General features: G+C 42.2%; 1 protein-coding gene across 4 annotated transcripts in view; it reads right to left on the bottom strand.

The window, feature by feature from the left end:
• Positions 1-21,058, bottom strand: part of LOC126963201 (WASH complex subunit 2A) — a 65,934-nt gene that overhangs the window by 5,047 nt on the left and 39,829 nt on the right. Inside the window, exons 20-28 of one of the 4 annotated variants that reach the window (XM_050805296.1) lie at positions 18,230-18,399; positions 14,513-14,615; positions 10,268-10,420; positions 8,582-8,764; positions 3,215-3,343; positions 3,006-3,086; positions 2,276-2,398; positions 1,233-1,295; positions 663-875 (exon numbers count right to left, since the gene is read on the bottom strand). In XM_050805296.1, coding sequence (XP_050661253.1) covers positions 663-875; positions 1,233-1,295; positions 2,276-2,398; positions 3,006-3,086; positions 3,215-3,343; positions 8,582-8,764; positions 10,268-10,420; positions 14,513-14,615; positions 18,230-18,399 — 1,218 coding nt within the window. The remainder of the gene's footprint in view (positions 1-662; positions 876-1,232; positions 1,296-2,275; positions 2,399-3,005; positions 3,087-3,214; positions 3,344-8,581; positions 8,765-10,267; positions 10,421-14,512; positions 14,616-18,229; positions 18,400-21,058) is intronic. The other 3 variants (XM_050805297.1, XM_050805299.1, XM_050805298.1) reach the window with 3 other exon arrangements.

Genomic DNA, 21,058 nt, shown 5'->3' with positions numbered 1-21,058 from the left:
AAGAGTTCACAGTTCATTGAGGAGATCCCATGAAACAGCGTCGCTGCTGTGGGAACTTGTGCGGGGAGTGCAGGGCACAGTGACAGAAGTGGGGATGTGGAAGCACAGGTGTGGATGGAGAGGAGCATTCCTGGTGAGGAGGCAGCAGAAGCTTTGGGAAGCAGCAGAACAGACCATGTGTGTTCAGGGAGTGGCACCTGGTAAGCCTGAAGTCAGGCTGGAAAGTGTGCAGTGACTGGTGAGGAAGCTGCATACATGGGCTGGCACCGATTGTAAAGGGGTTTCATACCAAACCTAGGAGCCTGAATGCTCTCCTCGGAGCAGTGAGGAAGCACCAGCAGGAAGGGCATGATCTGCTCTGTGGTTAGAAGACCCCCAGGTGGCAGTGCTGGAAACCTGCAGGTGTCAGACACCAGCCAAAGTGGTGAGACATTACTGTGGCTACTGAGCAGAATGCAAATGTATCAAATACAGGCCATGGAAAAGCAGGTGCAGGATGAGAGGGGGTGGGGAGAATGGAGGGAGCGGCTGAAGGAAGCATGAGGCACCCCATTCAAAAGGAGAGTCAAAGACTGCTGTGTATGCAATCGATAAACTAGAAAGAAGCAGATGCATATTCTGGTTAAAAGAAGACAGCAAGGAAGCAAAGATGGTTTCATCACCTTGTTTGCACTGTGTAAGGTGTCTGCCTGAGCTGGAAGATCAAAACTCACACCGGCCTCCCCACTCCTGGGAAGAACAGGCACACTTTCCAGACCGTGGCTCCTTCTGTGTTCAGATGAAGGAAAAGCCAATTCTGGCAAAACAGGCTTTACTTCAGAGATCTGGGGAGCCGCTGTGGGCAGCAAGGCCGCGGGGTTGATCGCTAAATTTGCCTAAAGAAGAAAAATGAAACTCTGTATTTGTTCTTCAACACAGCAGTCTATTATCTTTACTCTGACACATGACGAGACTCGGTGCACATAATGTATAATACGAGAGGAGAAGAGAAACGTAGGAAAATCGCCTCATCTAGTCTCAGAATTAAAACAGAGGGTCTTACACCTATGCCCACCACTGGGCTCAAAGAATAGATGTTAAAGACGCAGCACACAAGAGACAACTAGGTGCGGGGGAGGGGAGGCGGGGGAAGAGATGAGAAGATGCTTGGCAGCAGCTGACAAAAGTAGGAAACCCAAAAAAGTTTATAGATGCCACAGGGCAGGCAATGAAGATTCCAGTGGTTTAATTACTTGTATTTTCCCGATCCGAGTGGATGGTTCTTTGGTTTTAAATGGAGCGAGACCTGATGATTCCTGCGTGAAATTACATCCAGTTAAAAATCCATTGGGGAAACAGAAAGACAAGTGTTTCTTATGCCTGTAAATAAATCTGTGATGGAGCAGAACTGTCACTTTCTGTAGCTCTTTAATGGGAAAGGCATTCAAATCTCTCCTGGGGTCTGTCGTTTCACTAGCACTGCTTCATGTATGCCTCCTCCTCTGTCACATAAGTGGAAAACTCTCAGAGCAGATATAGAGTCAAGGAACACAGGATGAGTAAGATTCCCAAGAATCACAGTTTATCAGAGCACCTAAAACTGACCAGCAGGCAAAATTACCATGTTGGTTATCAAATACAAATTTCAAGGAGCACACAGAAATTCACCCATAGCCTAATGCACTGGTCCTAAAAGCAAAAGATCTGAGCCCCAGGAAGGGTCAGTGGTGATGTGCTGGTCCAAGAGCCTCAGGTTTACAGCTCAGGACCCTAAGGCTTCAGTGAGACACCCTGGGACACCTGCACATGGAACTGGCACTTGCTTTCCAGTCCTGGTCTGTTCCCAGGAGGAGCTTCACAGCGTTCTGAGAAGACTGCTGCAGAGTAGGGCCCAACAGCAATGACCTCGGAAGAGGCAACACTGAGAGCAGCCAAGAAATCAGATGTGATTTATATTTATTTCTATTTTAATTCCATTCCAAGGAAATCCAGAGGGGGAAATAAATGCTTTAGTGGGAAGAAGATTCTTCATCCTACCTTAACTCCACTTTAGAGTCAAATCTGGCATGGCATCAAAAAACACTAACTATTAAAATACAGATTTGTGACACTCTGAGGTGTCGAGCGAGGAGAGGGGAGATGACTTGCGGGGAGTGCAGTGAAGACAAAGCGGTAACCCTGGTTGCTATTCCCTCCTTAATGCAGACAAGTCTGAATAACTGTGGGTCTGCATGATGGAATTTCTCTGTACTGGGATGCAAACAAGAGTTGAAAATCCTTAAAGAGCATTTCTAACCTGAGGTGTTTCCGGCTTCCATAGGCCTTTTTCTTTACTACCTTGAATGGATTCAGGATGTTTCTGGTTTTTGAAAGAGTCAACAGAGTGGTCTTTTTTCACTACTCTCTTTTTCTCTTGTACCTTCAAAAGAAAAAAAAATACCCAAATCCATCAAATATCTTAGCAAATGTAAGGAAAAATCATAATGCAAAAAACAATCCTGGCTTCTGAGTCTTAAAAATACTTTCTCAAATGAGGGCTGAACCAACTCAAAGGTAGCATTTCAGAAATAGCATTCTGAAGACTGCGGCTGTCACAGGAGTTCTCTCTATGATAAAAAGAAAACAGAGTACTTACAAAAACCTATTGGGGCTGGGGGAGAAAATGACATAGGAAGGCTAAAACTCAGACTGAAAGCTTTGCACCTGAAAGGCATGAATATTTAGTCACCCCAGTGTATGCAATGGTCTTTCAATCAACCATTTAAACATCACACAGATGTATAGTACAGTTAGACAGCCTGGATTGTTAATGTTTTAATGTTAGTATAGGGAACCTAAGATGGGGAACAACAGAAACTAAGCACTGCATCCTCCACACATGCTCCCCTCCGCATGTTATTTGCCATTCATTTAGTAGGAAGCACCACGACTATCCTAGGATTTTCCTTAATCACCTAACTGGACGTTAGTTTCCTTTCCTGGAATCTTTCCCACACAACCTGGTATTGAGAACAAAAGGCTGGTACCAAAGGCTGGGACTTGGCAGAGCTGAAAAGATCATCAACTTCATCATCCCCGAACAGGCTCCCAACACTTGGCTCTAACAGCTAGAATAAACAAGACTCAAGTTCAATATCCAAAAGCAAAACAATTTACAAAGAGAACTAGGTGAGCTGCTGAGACGGTACCCAATATAATAACACAGCCATAATGTGGGGAACCATTTGGAACTGACCTTGGGTTTTTTGGTGCCAGCGAAAAGGTCAACATCTGGGTCATTGTCCTTTTGGAGTTTGTGGCTGAAAAGGAGCTCTTCATCCTGGAAGACACCTGTGCTCTTGGGGCGGGTATCAGGATCGCGGCCCTGGGAATAGGAAGGAAGGTCACATGTGATTAGAGCTGTAAGAACTTATCTCAAGGAAGTTACACATGTAAAGATGGACACAACAAAGATGTCCTCTGCAGCTGTATTATATTAGCAAAAGGCTGGCCACAGCCTAGAAGCCACTCAGTAGGGGCATGAAACATTAACAAAATGGAATACTATGGCGCTTCCAAAAATAGCAGAAAATATATTTATAAATACAAAATTATATATATATACACACAAAGCAATCTGTTAGTTCCATAATGAGAAACATTTTGACGATAAGAAACACGCAACTGAATGAATTCTCTCCATCTCATTCCCAAAGGGAAGAAGAGACAGCAGCTGACTCACGCACAAACTACACAGAGTGGTCAAGTATGTATTCCTCACCTGTAAGCACTGCAGACCAAAGACCTGGCACAGGTGCGACCACAAGCCTTCCCATGCCCATCCATCACTTCTGCCCTACTTTCAGACTCCAAGTGAGTCCCTTTTTGTTTACTACATATTTAACATTTAAAAGTTACCATCAACATTATTGGTTTGATAATATAATGCTCTAGACCTGACATTCTTTATCCCTATTTCTTTAGTATCACAGCCACAGATTAAAACTTAACAAAAAGGCCAGGTGTGGTAGCTCATGCCTGTAATCCCAGCACTTTGGGAGGCCGAGGCGGGCGGATTACCAGAGGCCAGGAGTTTGAGACCAGCCTGGCCAACATGGTGAAACCCCATCTCTACTAAAAATACAAAGATTAGCCAGGCATGGTGGCGCGTGCCTGTAGTCCCAGCTACTCGGGAGGCTGAGGCAGGAGAATCCTTGAACCTGGGAGGCGGAGGCTGCAGTGAGCCAAGATCACGCCATTGCACTCCAGCCTGGGCAACACAGTAGGACTCCATCTCAAAAAAACAAACAAACCAAAAAAACCAACTAACCAAAAACTTACTTCTAACAAAATAAATCACATTAGCAATAATTATTACTGTCATACATAAAAATGAGTTTAACACAGCAAGTAAGGTTAAACATTTCACAGCCATGGACAAACATTACAAAACCATACACAGTAAGAGACTGGGAGAATATATATCGAATTAATCATATTCACTGTGTGCAGCTCTCATTTATAAATAGGCTTGTAGTATTAGAATAACAAAAAAATTCATAAAACATTTTTTGTAGAAATAAATATAGACGATTTCTTTGGTTAGATCTATAAAAAGGATTGGCAATCTATGACCTGCCAACCTCGTTTGCATAACATCACCAATGAGATTAAATTCATCTAACATAAAATCTACCCATTTACAGTATACAACGTAATGATTTTTTGGTATATTCAGATTTGTGTAACCACTACCACAATCTAAGTTTAGAACATTCTCATTACCTCCAAAAGAAACCCCAAACCATTAGCAGTAATTATCCATTCCTGCTCACTGCCACTCCCAGCCCCCAGTACCTACTAATCTACTTTCTGTCTCCTTCGATATGCCTATTCTGGACATTTCATATAAATGGAATCACATAATATGTGGTCCTTCATGACTGGTTTATTTTATTTAGAAAGTTTTCAAGGTTCATCCATGTGGCAGCATGTATCAGTACTTTGCCTTTTTTATTACCAAATAATATTCCATTGTATGGATATACTATATTATGTTTAGCCACTGTTTCCATCTTAAGGCTATTATGAATAACACTGCTGGGAACAATCACATTCAAGTTTTGTGTGAACATATGTTTTTATTTCTCTTGGGTATGTACCCAGGAATAAAATTCCTGGATTGTGTGGTAGCTCTATGTTACAAGAATTTGAAGAACAGCAAACTGTTTTCCAAAGTGGTTGTACTGTTCCACATTTGCAGCAGTAAGGAGAATTTCCATTTCTCCACATTCTTGCCAACACTCGTTACTTCCCTTTTTTGTTTATTATGGTCCTCTTCTCGGGTATGAAGCGGCATGTCACTGTGGTTTTGGCTTCCCTGACACTGAGCATCTTTCCGTATGCTTTTTGGCCATTTGTCTATCTTCTTTAGTAAAATCTCTATTCAGGTGTCTGTCCTATCTATTTTTTTTCAGGCTAGAGTACAGTGGTGTGAACACAGCCCACTGCAGCCTTGCATTCCTGGGCTCCAAGGACTCTTCTGCCTCAACTTCCCAAGGAGATAGAACTATAGGAGCACACAACCAGTCCTGGCTAATTTTTAAAATTTTTTGTAGAGACAGGATCTCGCTATGTTGCCCAGGCTGGTCGTGAACTCCCGGCCTAAAGCCATCCTCCCGCCCTGGTCTCCCAAAGTGCTGGGATTACAGACACGAGCCACAATGCCTGGCCTATCCCTTCTGCCCTATCCCTTCTTTCATCTGGGCTATTTGTCTTTTTAATATTGACTTATAAGTCTTTTACATATTCTAGATCTAAGTCCTTTATCAAATACATGATTTGCAAATCTTTTCTCCCATTTTGTGGGTGGTTGTTTGACTTTCCAGATGGTGCCCTTTGAAGCACAATGTTTTTCATTTAAATAAAGTCCAAGGTAGCTATTTTTGTCACTTGTGCTTTTGGTGTCTTATCTAAGAAGGCTTTGCCTAATCCAAGGTCATGATAATTTATTCACATACTCTCTAGATTCTTGGAGTTGTACAGTTTTAGTTTTTACATTTGGATCTTACATTGGATCTGAGTTTGTTTATTAATGGGTCCAACTTCATTCCTTTGCATGTAGATAATCAGCATCCTGGCACATCTGCTGAAGACTATTCTCTTCCCACTGAAATATCTTGGCACCTTAAGCAACTGACTGTAAATGTGAGGGTTTATTTCTAGACTCTCAATTCTGCTTCACGGATCTACACATTTTAACCTTATGCCAATACCACCCTGTCTTAAAGTAAGTTTCGAAATCAGGAAGTGTGAGTCTTCTAACTTTGTTCTCCCAAGACTGTTGGCTATTCTTGGTTTCTTACACTTCCGTAAAAATTCTAGGATCAGCTTGTCCATTTCTGCAAAAAGCAAGCTGGAATTTTGATAGAGATTACAATAAATCAATCTGGGAAGGAAGTATTGCCATGTTACCAATATTAAGGTTTCTGGTCCATAATCACGAGATATCTTTCCATCTATTTTAGGTTTTTAATTTCTTTCAATGTTTTGTAGATTTTAGTTTACAAGTCTTGTACTTCTTTGGCTAAATCTACTCCTAAGTATTTTACCCTTCTTGGTATTACTATAAAAGAAACTGATTTCTTAATTTCATTCATAAGCTAGTAATTGCTCATGAAAGTTACTGCTAGTAAGCCGGGTGTGGTGGCTCATGCCTGTAATCCCAGCACTTCGGGAGGCTGAGGCAGGTGGATCACCTGAGGTCAGGAGTTCGAGATGAGCCTGGCCAATATGGTGAAACCCCATCTCTCTAAAAATACAAAAATTAGCTGGACATGGTGGTGGGTGCCTATAATCCCAGCTACTCGAGAGGCTGAGGCAGGAGAATCGCTTGAACCCAGGAGGCAAAGGTTGCAGTGAGCCAAGATTGTGCCATTGCAATCCAGCCTGGGGGACAAGAGTGAAACTCCGTCATAAAAAAAAAAAAAAAAAAAAAAAAAAAGAAAGTCACTAGTAGTAACTTTCATAAGCTAGTAACTGTTCATTCCTAGTTTATAGAACAACTGATTTTCACATATTGATCTTACTACATCCTTCAATCTTAATGAATATAATTATTTCCAATGGATGTTTTTGTAGATTCCTTAAGACTTTCTATATAAAAGATCATGCCATCTGCAAACAGTTTGTTTCACTTCACTTTTTCCTTTCCAATCTGAATGCCTTTTATTTCATTTTCTCACCTACATGCCCTGCTTAGAATCCCTAGTACAAGGTTGATTAGAATTACCAAGGGTGGACATCGTTGTGTTATTCATGATCTTAGGGTTGAAACACATGCAGTCTTTCACCATTAAGTGTGATGTCAGCTGTGGGATTTCGTAGATGTCCTTTATCAAGTCCCTTAAGCTCCCTCCTATGCCTAACTAATTGAGTGCTTTATCATGAAAAGGTTTGGATTTTATTAAATGCTTTTTCTGCATCTGTTGAGATGATCATGTGCCTTTTAATTCTGTATTTTATTGATACAGTGTATTATATCAATTGATTTTAGATGTTCAACAAACTTTGCATTCCAGGAATAAATCTCACTTCTCATAATGTGCAATCCTTTTTCTATTTTGCTAAACTGGGTTTAGTAGTATTTTTTGTTGAAGATTTTGGCCTCTACATTCGTAAAGGATATCTGTAGCTTTCTGGTGATGTCTCTGTCTAGTTTTAATATCACAGTCATACTTAACCTTACAGAATGACCATCACTTGTTTTTTTTTTTTGAGATGGAGTCTCATTATGTCACTAGGCTGGAGTGCAGTGGCGCGATCTCGGCTCACTACAACCTCCAACTTCCCGGTTCAAGCAATTCTCCTGCCTCAGCCTCCCAAGTAGCTGGGATTACAGGCACGTGTCACCATGCCAAACTATTTTTTTTGTTTTTAGTAGAAACAGGGTTTCATTATGTTGGCCAGGATGGTCTCGATCTCTTGACCTTGTCACCCACCCACCTCAGCCTCCTAAAGTGCTGGGATTACAGATATGAGCCACCATGCCCGCCTGACCATCACCTATTTTTATTAATAAAACTTATTGGAACACAGGCACACCCATCCATCTTCATGCTTCCTAGGGCCATTTTCATGCTGCCAATGGCAGAGCTAGGCAGTTATGAAAGAGCCCAAATAGCCTGCAAAAGCTAAAATAGTCATTATACGGTCCTTTATAGAAAAAGTTTGCTGACACCTAATCAGTATGAAAGGTTCATCTACAACACTTTTTCTTAAACTGAATGTTAGAAATACTTAACTGTACAGCTCCAGCCTAACTTCCCTTTCCTGTTGCTTACATCCCACAACTGGCCAAGGGGCAAAGCTTTGCTAGAAGGAACAACAAGGTCTGTAAATCCCGGAAGAGGTGGGTGAAGTTCTAATCCCCTATCCTAACACTGCTACCTGAGGTAAGAGTTCCTGATTAAGATTCCCAAATATCTAATTACTGCAGAGAATCATTAACACGCTACAATGAAGGTTAAGATTCCTTCAGAAACTCAAATGACAGAACAACCACCATGAGATGAGAATCTTTTATCTCATCTAGAGACTTGAACTGCTATTGCTTTTTGCTTACCTTTCCTACTTCTTTCTGGGGAGCCTGGATAGTGTTTTGATCTTCCATTTTATCCTCTTCCTCATCAAACAAGCTAAGAACAGTTTTGGTTCTAGCCTTGGTTCCTTTGTCCAATGGGGATGATGAAGAAAATAAATCAGAATGCTTGACTGCTTCCTGAGCAGATCTAGTCAAAAGTCCTTCCTGAAAAGGAAAATAATAGGGGGGAAAAATAAGTAACACCTGGAAATATAAATCCTATCATGGAGCATGCCAAGCTCCTCATTAATTCAGTAACTGCCACATTTGCATGACTCAGGGCACAGTGAATCACATCTGCTCCCAACTCTTGATTAGCTGCTCCAAGAGACGGTCTTGTACAATCATTCATAGTCAAAGATAATTTTTCCAAGCAGTTTAAGACCATGGGTCCCTCTCTCCTACCCAGTGACAGGACAGCTATGATCCTGATGCACACTGGTTGATCATGAACTAGGAAGAACTTCTAAGTGACAAAGATAACACAAGTGCAAATCATTGGGAGTGGACCATGAATTCGCAGCATTTAACTAACACATAAGCCTCAAGGGGAAATCTAATCGGGAAAATCCGACCCTCAAATTGTAGAAGGCTTACACTGTATAGACAATTGAAGAAGAATCTCTCAAATAATTCTAAAATGCAGCATTTATTCATTCAACAAGTAGCACATTTCAGGTAAGATACCATTGATTGAGGTACATCCTGATTTCAGAGTACTCAAACTATTTAAAAAATGCTTCTTTAAAGAAATACATAATTTATAACATAGTGCCTACTGTGTGCAAGGTAATATGCCAAGTACTACAGATATAATGGTGAGCAAAACAAACCGGGCCTAGTCCGCAAGGGGCTTACACTCAGTGAGGGAGAGGGCAGTATAGCAACCAGTCAGAGTCAAGTGTGGACTGGGACTGGAATAGGACAGGGGTCCACACACAGCCACTGGGAAGAGAATGTCACACAGGAATACAGGTACAAATGAAATGCTTGTATCACTGTAGCTCCAAGGAGCCTCAGCAGTAAATGCAAATGCAACGCTCTTCACACAGGCCCTGGGAGATTTTAGACCTAAGCAGCTGGACAGTGTATAAGAAAAGTTAAGAGAAAGAGAAAAGGCATATAGAGGCTGAAGGCAACCACAAGGCTGAATGCCCAGGCGTGGTCAACAGCACTACCCATGGGCCTCCTGCAAGAGACGGCAGACAGTCCAGGACATGAAAGCTAGTGTCTTAGAAAGAGTAGACACTTCGCTCTACTCTGTAATTCCTTGCCAATATCATCTAAAAGTAAAAGGATGCTAAACTAAGATCTCCTTAAAACTGACATTTAAATTCAAGTACAGCTGGGGACCAAAGGAGAACCAAGGGTAACAGGAACACTGCACAGAAGAGAACAAGTTAGAAAGCAAAGATGCCATGACATGACAGTAACCATAGAGACATGAGCAGGCACACCGCAGTGCGCACGTGTCTTGGAGAACGGCCGGGAGGAAAGGCCCTGCAGAGACTTCCTGCACTGTGGGGACAGACTGCTTGTCTGTGTTTTCAAATCTGTCTACAAATGGGCCATTTATTTTCTGTGGTCAAAAAACTTAAGGGGTTTTGTGTGTTTAAAACAACATACGAGAGACAAATGCATTCAAGTATACAAGAGAAAAAAGTCCACCTTTTCTGACTCAGCCACATCAGTTCTCCCAAATTCTAACGACTCCTTGGCACTCTCAACCTTCTCATCCACAGGCTTTACTCCAAGTGGTGCCTCCTTCTCTTCTTCGTCGCTGAACAGCAAAGGTGGTGCCTCAGAGACAGTCTCTTTTTTCTACCAAAAGAAGAGTACATGACATCCACAACAATAAAAAAGTGTGTCTGACCAGCATGGCCATATACAGAACAAGCCCAAACCATCCTCTTAGGGCTTCAGCTAAATGTGATGAAGGAAGAGAGGACAGGATAGGGAAGGTGGCACCAAAAGGGAGAAGCAACAAACATCATCACCTGGGACTTGGGGATAGGGCACTTCACACCATCGCATCACCTGTATCTGTCTACTCGTGTCTGTCAACCCCCATGCCTCCCTCACTCAGATCCTTACCTCTGCTACCAGACGATTATGAGTCTCTCTCTCTCTGCCTCATTCCTCTTATATTTCAACTAGAAGACATCACCCAGAGTTGTCTTGCTAAAACAAGACACCTGCTGGATCACGTCCTCTCCCAACCCAAACCTGCACTCCTTGCATGAAGCAAATGACACTCAGCAGACACCCCATTCTATCCCTCTACTCATGTGCATCTCCTCATTCTTTACTGTTCCTTAAAGTCACTGCAAACTTTCAAACTCCCATGTCACGCTGCCCTCGATGTCTGTAGAAGCAAATCCTCCTCATCCTTCAAGCAAGGCCCCCACTCAGATGTCACCCATGGTCTCTGTTCTCTTAAGTGTCAAGTTGCTTTGTTGAATAAGCATATTTATCTCTCTACGTGACTCTTCCTTGACTTTCTTCCTAATTATATAACAGCTAGCACACATCTGTTTGTCCGTTCATCTGAAAGGACTATACACTATAATTCCACGGCCTGTCCCGGCGTTTTATACCAACTCAGTGTTCAATACAAGCCTGCAAGCACTTTAGCCCATTTCTCATCTCTTCCTTATCAGAGAGGCAGGGATTTGGTGACTAGGAAACTGAGGTTTGTGACTTACCCGGAATTCATGGCATCTTTGGGGCAAGTGACTTATCAACAAGTTCTTGAGAAAAAACTAAAGCTCTATCATAGTATAGTACAGATACAAATCATACCATATGACATGAGGAAGTGTGCTTTGAGGCAATGCCTAAATTAAGTTAGGAAGGCAGATTTGGGAAACTAAGGAAGGACATTGCTAATCATGATTTTAAAATGTGATGAATGAAGAAAGAAGAGAGCAAGGGAATTTTTAGTTAGGAAGAGATAAGTAAAGTGCAAAACCATTGAACTTGACATAAAAGAACACTGGAAGCTCATGAAGAATTTCAGAAGAGATAAAGCAACAGTGAAGTGATTAAAGGAAAACGCTTTTGTGGAACATCCTGGACTCACTGAAAACTACATAAAAATTCAATGCAGGCCAGGCGCATTGAAACCATTTTCTGTGGTTTAAGGACCTTAGTTGTATATGAAGGAAGAGTATGATTTGCCATACTTAAGTCTCTTTTTGTCTCCTCTATCAACTAGTTGCATTGAAATTTTTTTTTTTTTTTTTTTTTTGAGACAGAGTCTTGCTCTGTCACCCAGGCTGGCGTGCACTGGCGAGATCTCGGCTCACTGGATCTCGGCTCACGCCTGTAATCCAAGCACTTTCGGAGGCCGAGGTGGGCAGATCACGAGGTCAGGAGATCGAGGCCATCTTGGCTAACGTGGTGAAACCCTATCTCTACTAAAGAAATACAAAAAATTAGCCGGGCGTGGTGGCGGGCATCTGCAGTCCCAACTACTCGGGAGGCTGAGGCAGGAGAATGGCGTGAACCCGGGAGGTGGAGCTTGCAGTGAGCCGAGATCTCGCCAGTGCACGCCAGCCTGGGCGACAGAGCGAGACTCCATCTCAAAAAAAAAAAAAAAAAAAAAAAAAAAAAAAAAAAAAAAAAAAAATTTCAATGCAACTAGTTGATAGGGGAGACAAAAAGAGACTTAAGTATGGCAAATCATATTCTTCCTTCATATACAACTAAGGTCCTTAAACCACAGAAAATGCTACGCAAAGTACCAATTTTCATCTTCTTGAAGGCAAGCTAACTACTCATCCTTGTCATGAAATTTACTTTCTGTTTTTCTTTTTTTTTTTTAGATGAAGTCTTGCTCTGTTGCCCAGGCTGGAGTGCACTGGCACAATCTCAGCTCACTGCAAAATCTGTCTCTCGGGTTCAAGTGATTCTCCTGCCTCAGCCTCCCTAGTAGCTGGGATTACAGGTGTGCATCACCATGCCCGGCTAATTTTTGTATTTTTAGTAGAGATGGGGTTTCACCATGTTGGCCAGGCTGGTCCCAAACTCCTGACCTCAGGTGATCCACCCACCTCGGCCTCCCAAAGTGCTGGGATTACAGGTGTGAGCCACCACGCCTGGCCAAATTTACTTTCTTGATAGGTGTCAGAAAATAAGGAAAGTCTGATGGAAAAAAAAAAAAGCAATTGTCTAAAATGGCTGCATCTTGGCCATATGGGTAATAGAAAACGGGCCTATGAATGAAAGCTGAACCTCTCCTGCAAGGCCAGAGTCTGTCGAATATCTCACTGACATGTACCGATTACAACCTGCCTATCAGATGAAGCACAAAGGCGGCATAAAATCAACCATCCCTCTCCTGACCCTGGGACCCCTATGTACTCATTAGGGCAAAAGGCTAATGAGTAAAATAAGTTAACCACATATTTTATCTTATATACAATGTCACTGAGCACCAATCAGAACTGTTAAGAACACCACCTTTGCTTCACTGCCCCCTTCTCCCATTTTCTATGTAACAGAAATGTATAAAGGCTGTGTCTCGTGTGGCACGCTCTGGGATGCGTTCTCAGTTTGTGCAGTCTCTTTACTGGGCTAGTAGTTCTCAAGCTTGGCTCAGAACAAAACTCCCATTACATTTTTTAAGTTCTCCTGCCTGTTGTTTAACCTTTTGGTCAACATAGGCTTACAACCAAGTCACAATTAACTTACACGGAAATATCTTTTATTTACTATTGCCTAAGATGATTATCAAAAATGTGCAGGCTATTCAGCTACTTAAGCTGTGTGTCTTGACCTTTTGTTTTATTTAACAATCATAATTTCCAATAGGTTGAAAGAAGTTTTATAGCTCCAGAGGCTGCAAAATTCATTAATTTATTGTTCAGTTATCCTCCAGAGTAGGTTATTTATAATTTACAAAGAAAAACCAATCAGATCTCCTGACTCTTAACTGTACAGCCACTGGATGTCCTCAAAGGGCGAGACCCAAGGAAAGGCTCAGGAGCCCCATAGAAGCAGCAGCAGGGAACCTGGGGCCCAGGGTGGGCAGCGTGCTGGTCCAGGGCTGAGAGCTTCTTGCATAAGCTGTGCAACTCCATTTAACAGGAAGAGTCTTCTTCCACATCTCCTAGATATTTTTTGTTTGGAGTTTATTTCTAATTCCACAGTAATGCACAAATGCCTTCTTTAAAAAGGCTTTAAAAAGGCATTGAGAGTATAAAGTCCCCCATTCCATACCTTTCCCTGGGTATAATCACCAGTAACAATGTGCTGTCAATCCTTTCAAGCTGGTTTCCAAGCATTCACATGTATTTCTTTTTTTTTTTTTTTTAATTTAAATGACACCATGTTATACGTGTTTATGCATCTTCTTCTTCTTCCTCTTTTTTTTTTTTTTTTTTTCTGGCCTGCAGTAGTTTTTCATCCCACAAGCTCTACCTTGGGTTTTTTCACCACTATATAGTATTCCACAGTCTAATTATACTAGGACCTGTGTGACCATTTCTCCACTGATGGAGTATAATGGCCTCAAGGTTCATGCATTTTGTAGCACATGTGAGAATTTCCTTTCTTTTTACTGATTAGCTAATATAAACCAGTGTTAGTACTTGACACACACTCATAAAAAGAATGATTTTGCCTTAACTAGCCTAGTCTAATGTTAGCAGAATTCCATGCCAATGGGGACAAGACTCTTCTAAGATCCAGTTTCTTGTTCCTACACCTGACACTGAATGATGGCTTTGCACATGTGCTTCTTCTGCAGAATACTATTAATCAGAAGATCTCTTTCTGAAACTAGGCAAATAAGGTCTTCCATAAGACTCAGCCTCCAAGGTTAGGCATGAAGAGCTGATTCGGGGAAGCACCACTACTGATGCAGCATAAACTCAAGGACATTTCCTGGGACAAAGAGATGAAGAATACCGTTGTTGCAGGAGGAACAGATGTAGGAGGAGAGCCAAACAGAGAGCCTCCGCTATCAACATCGTCTTCAAAGAGGAGTGACACTCTCTGGGTCTTCTTTTGGCTACACAAACAAACAAAAGGTCAAATTAAGGAAAAGTGTGATGAAAAAAACAAACATAACAATATTTCTTTTAGACTGCACCTACAGGAACCCACCTACCACCCAAACATGAAAGCCATCAGTTGACCTTACACAGTTGAAAGCAAACAAGAAAGACCTTTGAAATAGATGAAATCTGTCTCCAGCAAATCACCAGCCTCTGTCCCTCACGTCTCAGGTTGCCCCTACAGTATTACAGTACAGTATTACTCTTACAACCAGTGCAGGTGCACCAGCTGTTACCTCTGCAAGGCACATGATGCCTGAGCCTTCCTAAGCAGAACATTCTCTGCCACTTCCTATAGCACAAAAAGAACCAGAGAGGACATTTCTATTTCCAGCACTGTCAGGAAGACGGTTGCCAAGAGAGATCACAGGGCCAGAATCAGCACTGGGAAATGACCCTGTGGCCTGGCTTCTATTTCTTTTTCTTAGTAGTGTTATTGAGACATAATTTATATACCATAAAATTCACCTTTTATTTATTTTTAATATTTATTTTACTTTTTAAGACAGGGTCTTACTCTATTGCTCAGGTTGGAGAGCAGCGGCACAATCATATCTCACTGCAGCCTCAAATTCCTGAACTCAAGTGATCCTCCTGCCTTAGCCTCTCAAATAGCTACAACTACAGGCACACATCACCATGCTTGGCTAATTGTTCTACTTTTTTGGAGAGGTGAGGTTGCTCTGTGTTGCCTAGGCTGGTCTCAAACACCTGGCCTCAAGAGATCCTTCCATTTGGCCTCCCAATCAGTCAGGATTATAGGCATGAGCCATTGCACCTGGCCAAATTCACCCTTTAAAAGTGCATACTTCAGTGGTATTTTCAATATACTCATCGAGTTGTGCAACTATCACTACAACCTAAGTGCACAACATTATCATGAGCCCAAAAAGAAATACCATGCCTATGAGCAATCACTCTCCATTCCCCCAGCCCCACAGGCCCTGGCAACCACTGATCTACTTTCTGTCTCTATGGTTTATCTATTTTATACATTTCATATAAATGGAACAATACAATATGTGGTTTTCTGTGACTGGCTTCTTTCAAGTAACATAAAATTTTCTAGGTTCATTCATGTTCTAGGATGCATCACTACCTTACTCTTTTTTATTGCTGAAGAATAGTCCATTGTACGGTTATACATTTTTTTATCCAGTCATCAGCTGATGGACATTTGGGTTGTTTACACTTTTGGCTGTTATGACTAAGGTTGCAATAAATACTCATGTACAAGTTTTTACATGAACTACTGATTTCATTTCTCTTATGTATATACATAGCAATGAAACTATTGTGTCATATGGTGACCTATGTTTAACATTTTGAGGCAACGTCAACCCATTTTCCAAAGTGACTATACCATTTTACATTCCCACCAGCAGTGTATGAGGGTTCCAATTCCTCCACATCCTCAAGCAAATTTCTTCTTGTGTGTATAAAGCTTCTTTTGAGATCTGATGAAGGTATGAATTATTTTCCATACATAAAACTTGACAGAGAACTTCAGGAACAATAGGAGGTAGGATATATCTGGAGCAGAGAAAGCATTCCTGAAAGCCAGGTATGGTGTGTGGCTGGAACCAGGACCCACAAACAAGATGGGACTCAGACTGCCAGATTTATGACCTTGTGTGGGGTAGGGGTAGGGAGTGCTCACGGGAGCAAGCTAACCTCGATACAGTGTAGAAAATGCTCAGCTGAGGGTGTGGGGGTATGAAGGTGGAGCCACGTCCGCCCTCCACTCCCTATTTCTTCTCTTTCTCATCTGTTTAAAGTTAGTGAAGGCAATCTTTTTTTTTTTTTTTTTTTTTTTTTTTGAGATGGAGTCTCCCTCTGTTGCCCAGGCTGGAGTGCAGTGGCAAGATCTTAGCTCACTGCAACTTCTGCCTCCAGGTTCAAGCGATTCTCCTGCCTCAGTCTCCCAAGTAGCTGGGATTACAGGAGCGTGCCACCACACCCTGCTCATTTTTGTATTTTTAGCAGAGATGGGATTTCACCATGTTGGTCAGGCTGGTCTTCAACTCCTGACCTTGTGATCCGCCCGCCTCAGCCTCCTCAAGTGCTGGGATTACAGGCGTGAGCCACTGTGCCCGGCTGGGAAGACTTCTTAAGAAACAAGACTTACACTAAGGTTTGGAGAAGGTGGCCAGGCAACATAGAAAGAAGAATGTCCCAGGAGAGAGCAACAAAAATAAAGGAATGTACTATTTCCCTGCACTCACGGTGCTAACTGGTAACACCTGAATGCTCAGAATGTGCCAGCTATTGTGCTAACCATTTCACATTTAAATTCCATCTCATCATCCCAACAAACCCATGAGAGAAGTACTATTTCAATTTTTGCTTAACAAATGAGGAAACTGAGGCACAGGGAAGTTAGGTAACTTGCCCAAGGTGATTCAGACAGGAACCAGCAGAATCAGAATTTAATATCAAGTTTCCAGAGCCTATATTCTAAATCAGAAGCCAAAGATGCACCTGAGTGTCAAGTTACAGAGGCCTAATGCAGAAATGGTGATGTTTGACAAGATCCCAGTATTTGGAGACAGAAACCTGAGGTACTTCTGAATCTATCAAATGACAACCACACCAAAGCATAGGATTTACATGTCCAATCAGTTACTTCTTTCTGCTAATAACATTCAGTTGACCTTCAAAGCAATCATGTAAGGCTCTCAAAAGGAAAAAAAGTATTTGCAGGAAGTAATTACTGTAAACTAATCTGGCAGCATGTTACTCACAGCCCACACTCACTCTGAATGTTCTGCCAGCTTCAGTTCCAGCATTAACGTGGAGAGGCACCTAGGTGGCCAGCTATGGATTATCAGCCCCTGATGGGATACTGCAAAGCTCTGCAGGGAACTTCCTCCTAACAGGGTGTGTTAAATGCTGAGCAGATTTCTATTCAAATAACAAACTTTTTTTTTTTTGAGATGGAGTCTCGTTCTGTTGCCCAGGCTGGAGTGCAGTGGTGCAATCTTGGCTCACTGCAACCTCCGCCTCCCGAGTTCAAGCAATTCTTCTGCGTCAGCCTCCTGAGCAGGTGGGACTACAGGCACGTGCCACCAAGCCCGGTTAATTTTTATATTTTTTCAGTAAAGACCAGGTTTCACCATATTGGCCAGGCTGGTCTTGAACTCCTGACCTCCTGATCCACCTGCCTCGGCCTCCCAAAGTGCTGGGATTACAGGCGTGAGCCACCTCAATGCGCCTCAAATAACAAACTTTTAAGTAATCCTGACCAAACCTGAGTAGCCTGGAGAAAAATCACAAACGAAAGATACCAAACTATACTCAAATCCCTGACAAACAAAGAAAAAGAATACTTTAACGTTAAAAAAAAAAAAAAAGATGGGGGAAGAAATCAGATAAGGATCCACGAAGACAAACATTTCCGGGTACTGAGGGAAAAGATGGTGCCAGTGAAAAGCAAAGACATTCTCATTGGTGCAATGACTATGTGATCTGTGATTAGCAATTACCCAAGGAACTAGTTTGTGCATCCAATTCCTCTTCTTGTTACCACAGACACAGAGTGAGGGATTCTTTACGATGACTATCTCACCTGTCCTTAGCAATGGCAAACAGATCATCTTCTTCGTCTTCCTCAAAGAGACTTGTCTTTTTCACAGTCTTGGCCTCCTGGCCCTGGAGGGTCCCAGAATCCCTGGGTTCTCCTTTAGACCTGCTGTCAGATGCTGAGTGGGTCTGTGAAGCAGGAATATTCCACTGGTCCTTAAAACATAAAATATATATTAAAACTCCAGGCCAGGTGTGGTGGCTCACGCTTGTAATCCCAGCACTTTGGGAGGCCAAGGTGGGCAGATCATGAGGTCAGGAGATTGAGACCATCCTGGCTAACGTGGTGAAACCCCGTTTCTACAAAAAATACAAAAAAATTAGCCAGGCGTGGTGGTGGGCGCCTGTAGTCCCAGCTACTCGGGAGCCTGAGGCAGGAGAATGGCGTGAACCCGGGAGACGGAGTTTGCAGTGAGCCGAGATCATGCCACTGCACTCCAGCCTGAGCAACAGAGCAAGACTCCAACTCAAAAAAACAAAAGTATATTGGCAATTTAGATTATAAAACATGGGGAGTAAAATAAAACTTATATTTGTTAAACTAAGTTGTATTTAAACTAAGCATTAAACTCAGTGTATCAGTCTTGAAGAAAGCTCATACCTAAGACTTTTCTTTGAACTCAAATCTAGACAGCTGGGTTCTCTGACCTCACAGAGCTTCTCATGATTTCCTCCTCCAACACCTGCCATGATGTCTCTTCCCACTATTGTTCTGCACTGTGTTACGACAAATGACTTGTCTATTTCAGGGGATCAACATTAATTACAGAGGCTATAAGAAGGAAACCGAATGTAAAAATACCAAGAACTCAAGAACTTCCAACTCCAGAGGAGAATGATATTTTAATTTTAAAAGTCCTAAAGCAGATTACAAAAAAAAAAGTGTCAAAATTCATGCAACACACATGTGAAGAAGACACAATGAAAAACTGCTAGTAATCCTTTTACCACAAGTCTGAATGTGGCCTTCAGAAAGCATTTAAGGAAATTCCACTAGGCTATGCTCACACCCCTTCAAATCAAAGAACTCCCAAGCACTTGCATAAGTGCTCTGATCTCTGGAGTCTACAGTCTTGCAAATCCAGGTGGAGGCCACAAGCCAGCAGCAGATTATGCAGAATTTCAGGCCCCACCCCTACTTTCTGAATCAGAACGTGCATTTCACAGGGTGCCCAGGTGATTTCTTAAACATTACAGCTTGAGAATTGCTCGTCAATGTTTAGCAGTGACTAAACACTGGAATCCACTGGAGAGCATCACAAAACTCCAATGACGAGGCTGTACCCCAGACTGATGAATTCAGAATCTCTGGAGCTGGGATCCGCTGTCAGCACTCCTTAGGTCTTTTTTTTTTTTTTTTCTTTTTTGAGATGGAGTCTCGCTCTGTGGCCCAGGCTGGCGTGCAGTGGTGCGATCTTGGCTCACTGCAACCTCTGCCTCCTGGGTTCAAGTGATTCTCCTGACTCAGCCTCCCGAGTTGCTAGGACTATAGGCATGTATCATCATGCCTGGATAATTTTTGTATTTTTCATAGAGACGGAGTTTTGCCATGTTGGCCAGGCTGGTCTCCAACTCCTAACCTCAGGTGATTCGCCCACCTCAGCCTCCCAGAGTGCTGGGATTACAGGCGTGAGTCACTGTGCCCAGCCTGTCAAGTCAGCATTCTTTTAAGTTCCCCTTGGATCCCAGTGAGCAGCCAAAGTTGAGAGTCTTTGTTCTAGGAGAAACTTGTCCAACCCATGTCCCAAGAGCCACACACAGCCCAGTATGGCTTTGAATGCGGCCCACCACAAAACTGTAAACTTTCTTAAAATATTACGGGATTTATGCATGAACTTTTTTTTTATTTTTTTAGTTCATCAGCTTTGTTAGTGCATTTTCTGTGTGACCCAAGACAGTTCTTCTTCCAGTGTGGCCCAGGGAAGCCAAAAGACTGGACGCCCCTGTTCTAGAACCTTGGTTATCTTTCCTGTGCATGTCTTTTTGCTCCAAGCTTTAGCTAATGTTTTTATTTTCCCTGAACCACTTTCATACTCTAGCAGAGGCAACTACGCTGATGTCCGGCTGTTACTACAGAGGGAACAACCACTGACAATGTTTAAAAGAAAAAACTGGATAATCCATCATAAATTCAGACATTTGAGTAGAAAACACAAATTATATATGCTTGGGAGTTCCTTGATGTGGAGGTGTGAGCATAGCTGGGTGGGATTTCCTTACATGCTTTCTAAAGGCCAAACTCAGACTTTTGTGGTAAAAGGATTACTAGCAATTTTTTGTTGTGTCTTGTTCACATGTGTGTTGCATGAGCTTTTTTCTTTTTGAGACAGTTTCACTTGTTGCTCAGGCTGGAGGTGCAATGGCGTGATCTCAGCTGACAACCTCCGTCTCCTGAGTTTAAGTGATTCTCCTGCCTCAGCCTCCCGAGTAGTTGGGATTACAGGCATGCACCACCATACCTCACTAATTTTTTTGTATTTTTAACAGAGACAGGGTTTTTCCATGTTGTTCAGGCTGGTCTCAAACTCCTGACCTCAGGGGATCTGACCGCCTTGGACTCTCAAAGTGCTGAGATTATAGGCATGAGCCACCACCCCCCGCTGCATAAGCTTTTAATACATTTTTTTTGCAATCTGCTTTGGAATTTTAAAATTGCTTTCAATAAGAACATGAACTTATATATCCAATTCACCCCCTCCTAACTTGCCTACAATGTTAAAATAAAGAGGAATTATCATAACACAGGAAGATGTTTAATACTCAGGATTTTTAATATCATCATCTTTAAAGTCTTTTTCTGCACAGCTAAATCTGA

Source organism: Macaca thibetana, chromosome 9 (genome assembly GCF_024542745.1).
Source record: "Macaca thibetana thibetana isolate TM-01 chromosome 9, ASM2454274v1, whole genome shotgun sequence".
NCBI classification, from domain to species: Eukaryota; Metazoa; Chordata; class Mammalia; order Primates; family Cercopithecidae; genus Macaca; species Macaca thibetana.
The sequence above is the reverse complement of the archived record's forward strand: the minus strand, read 5'-3'. Positions and strand labels throughout refer to the sequence as shown.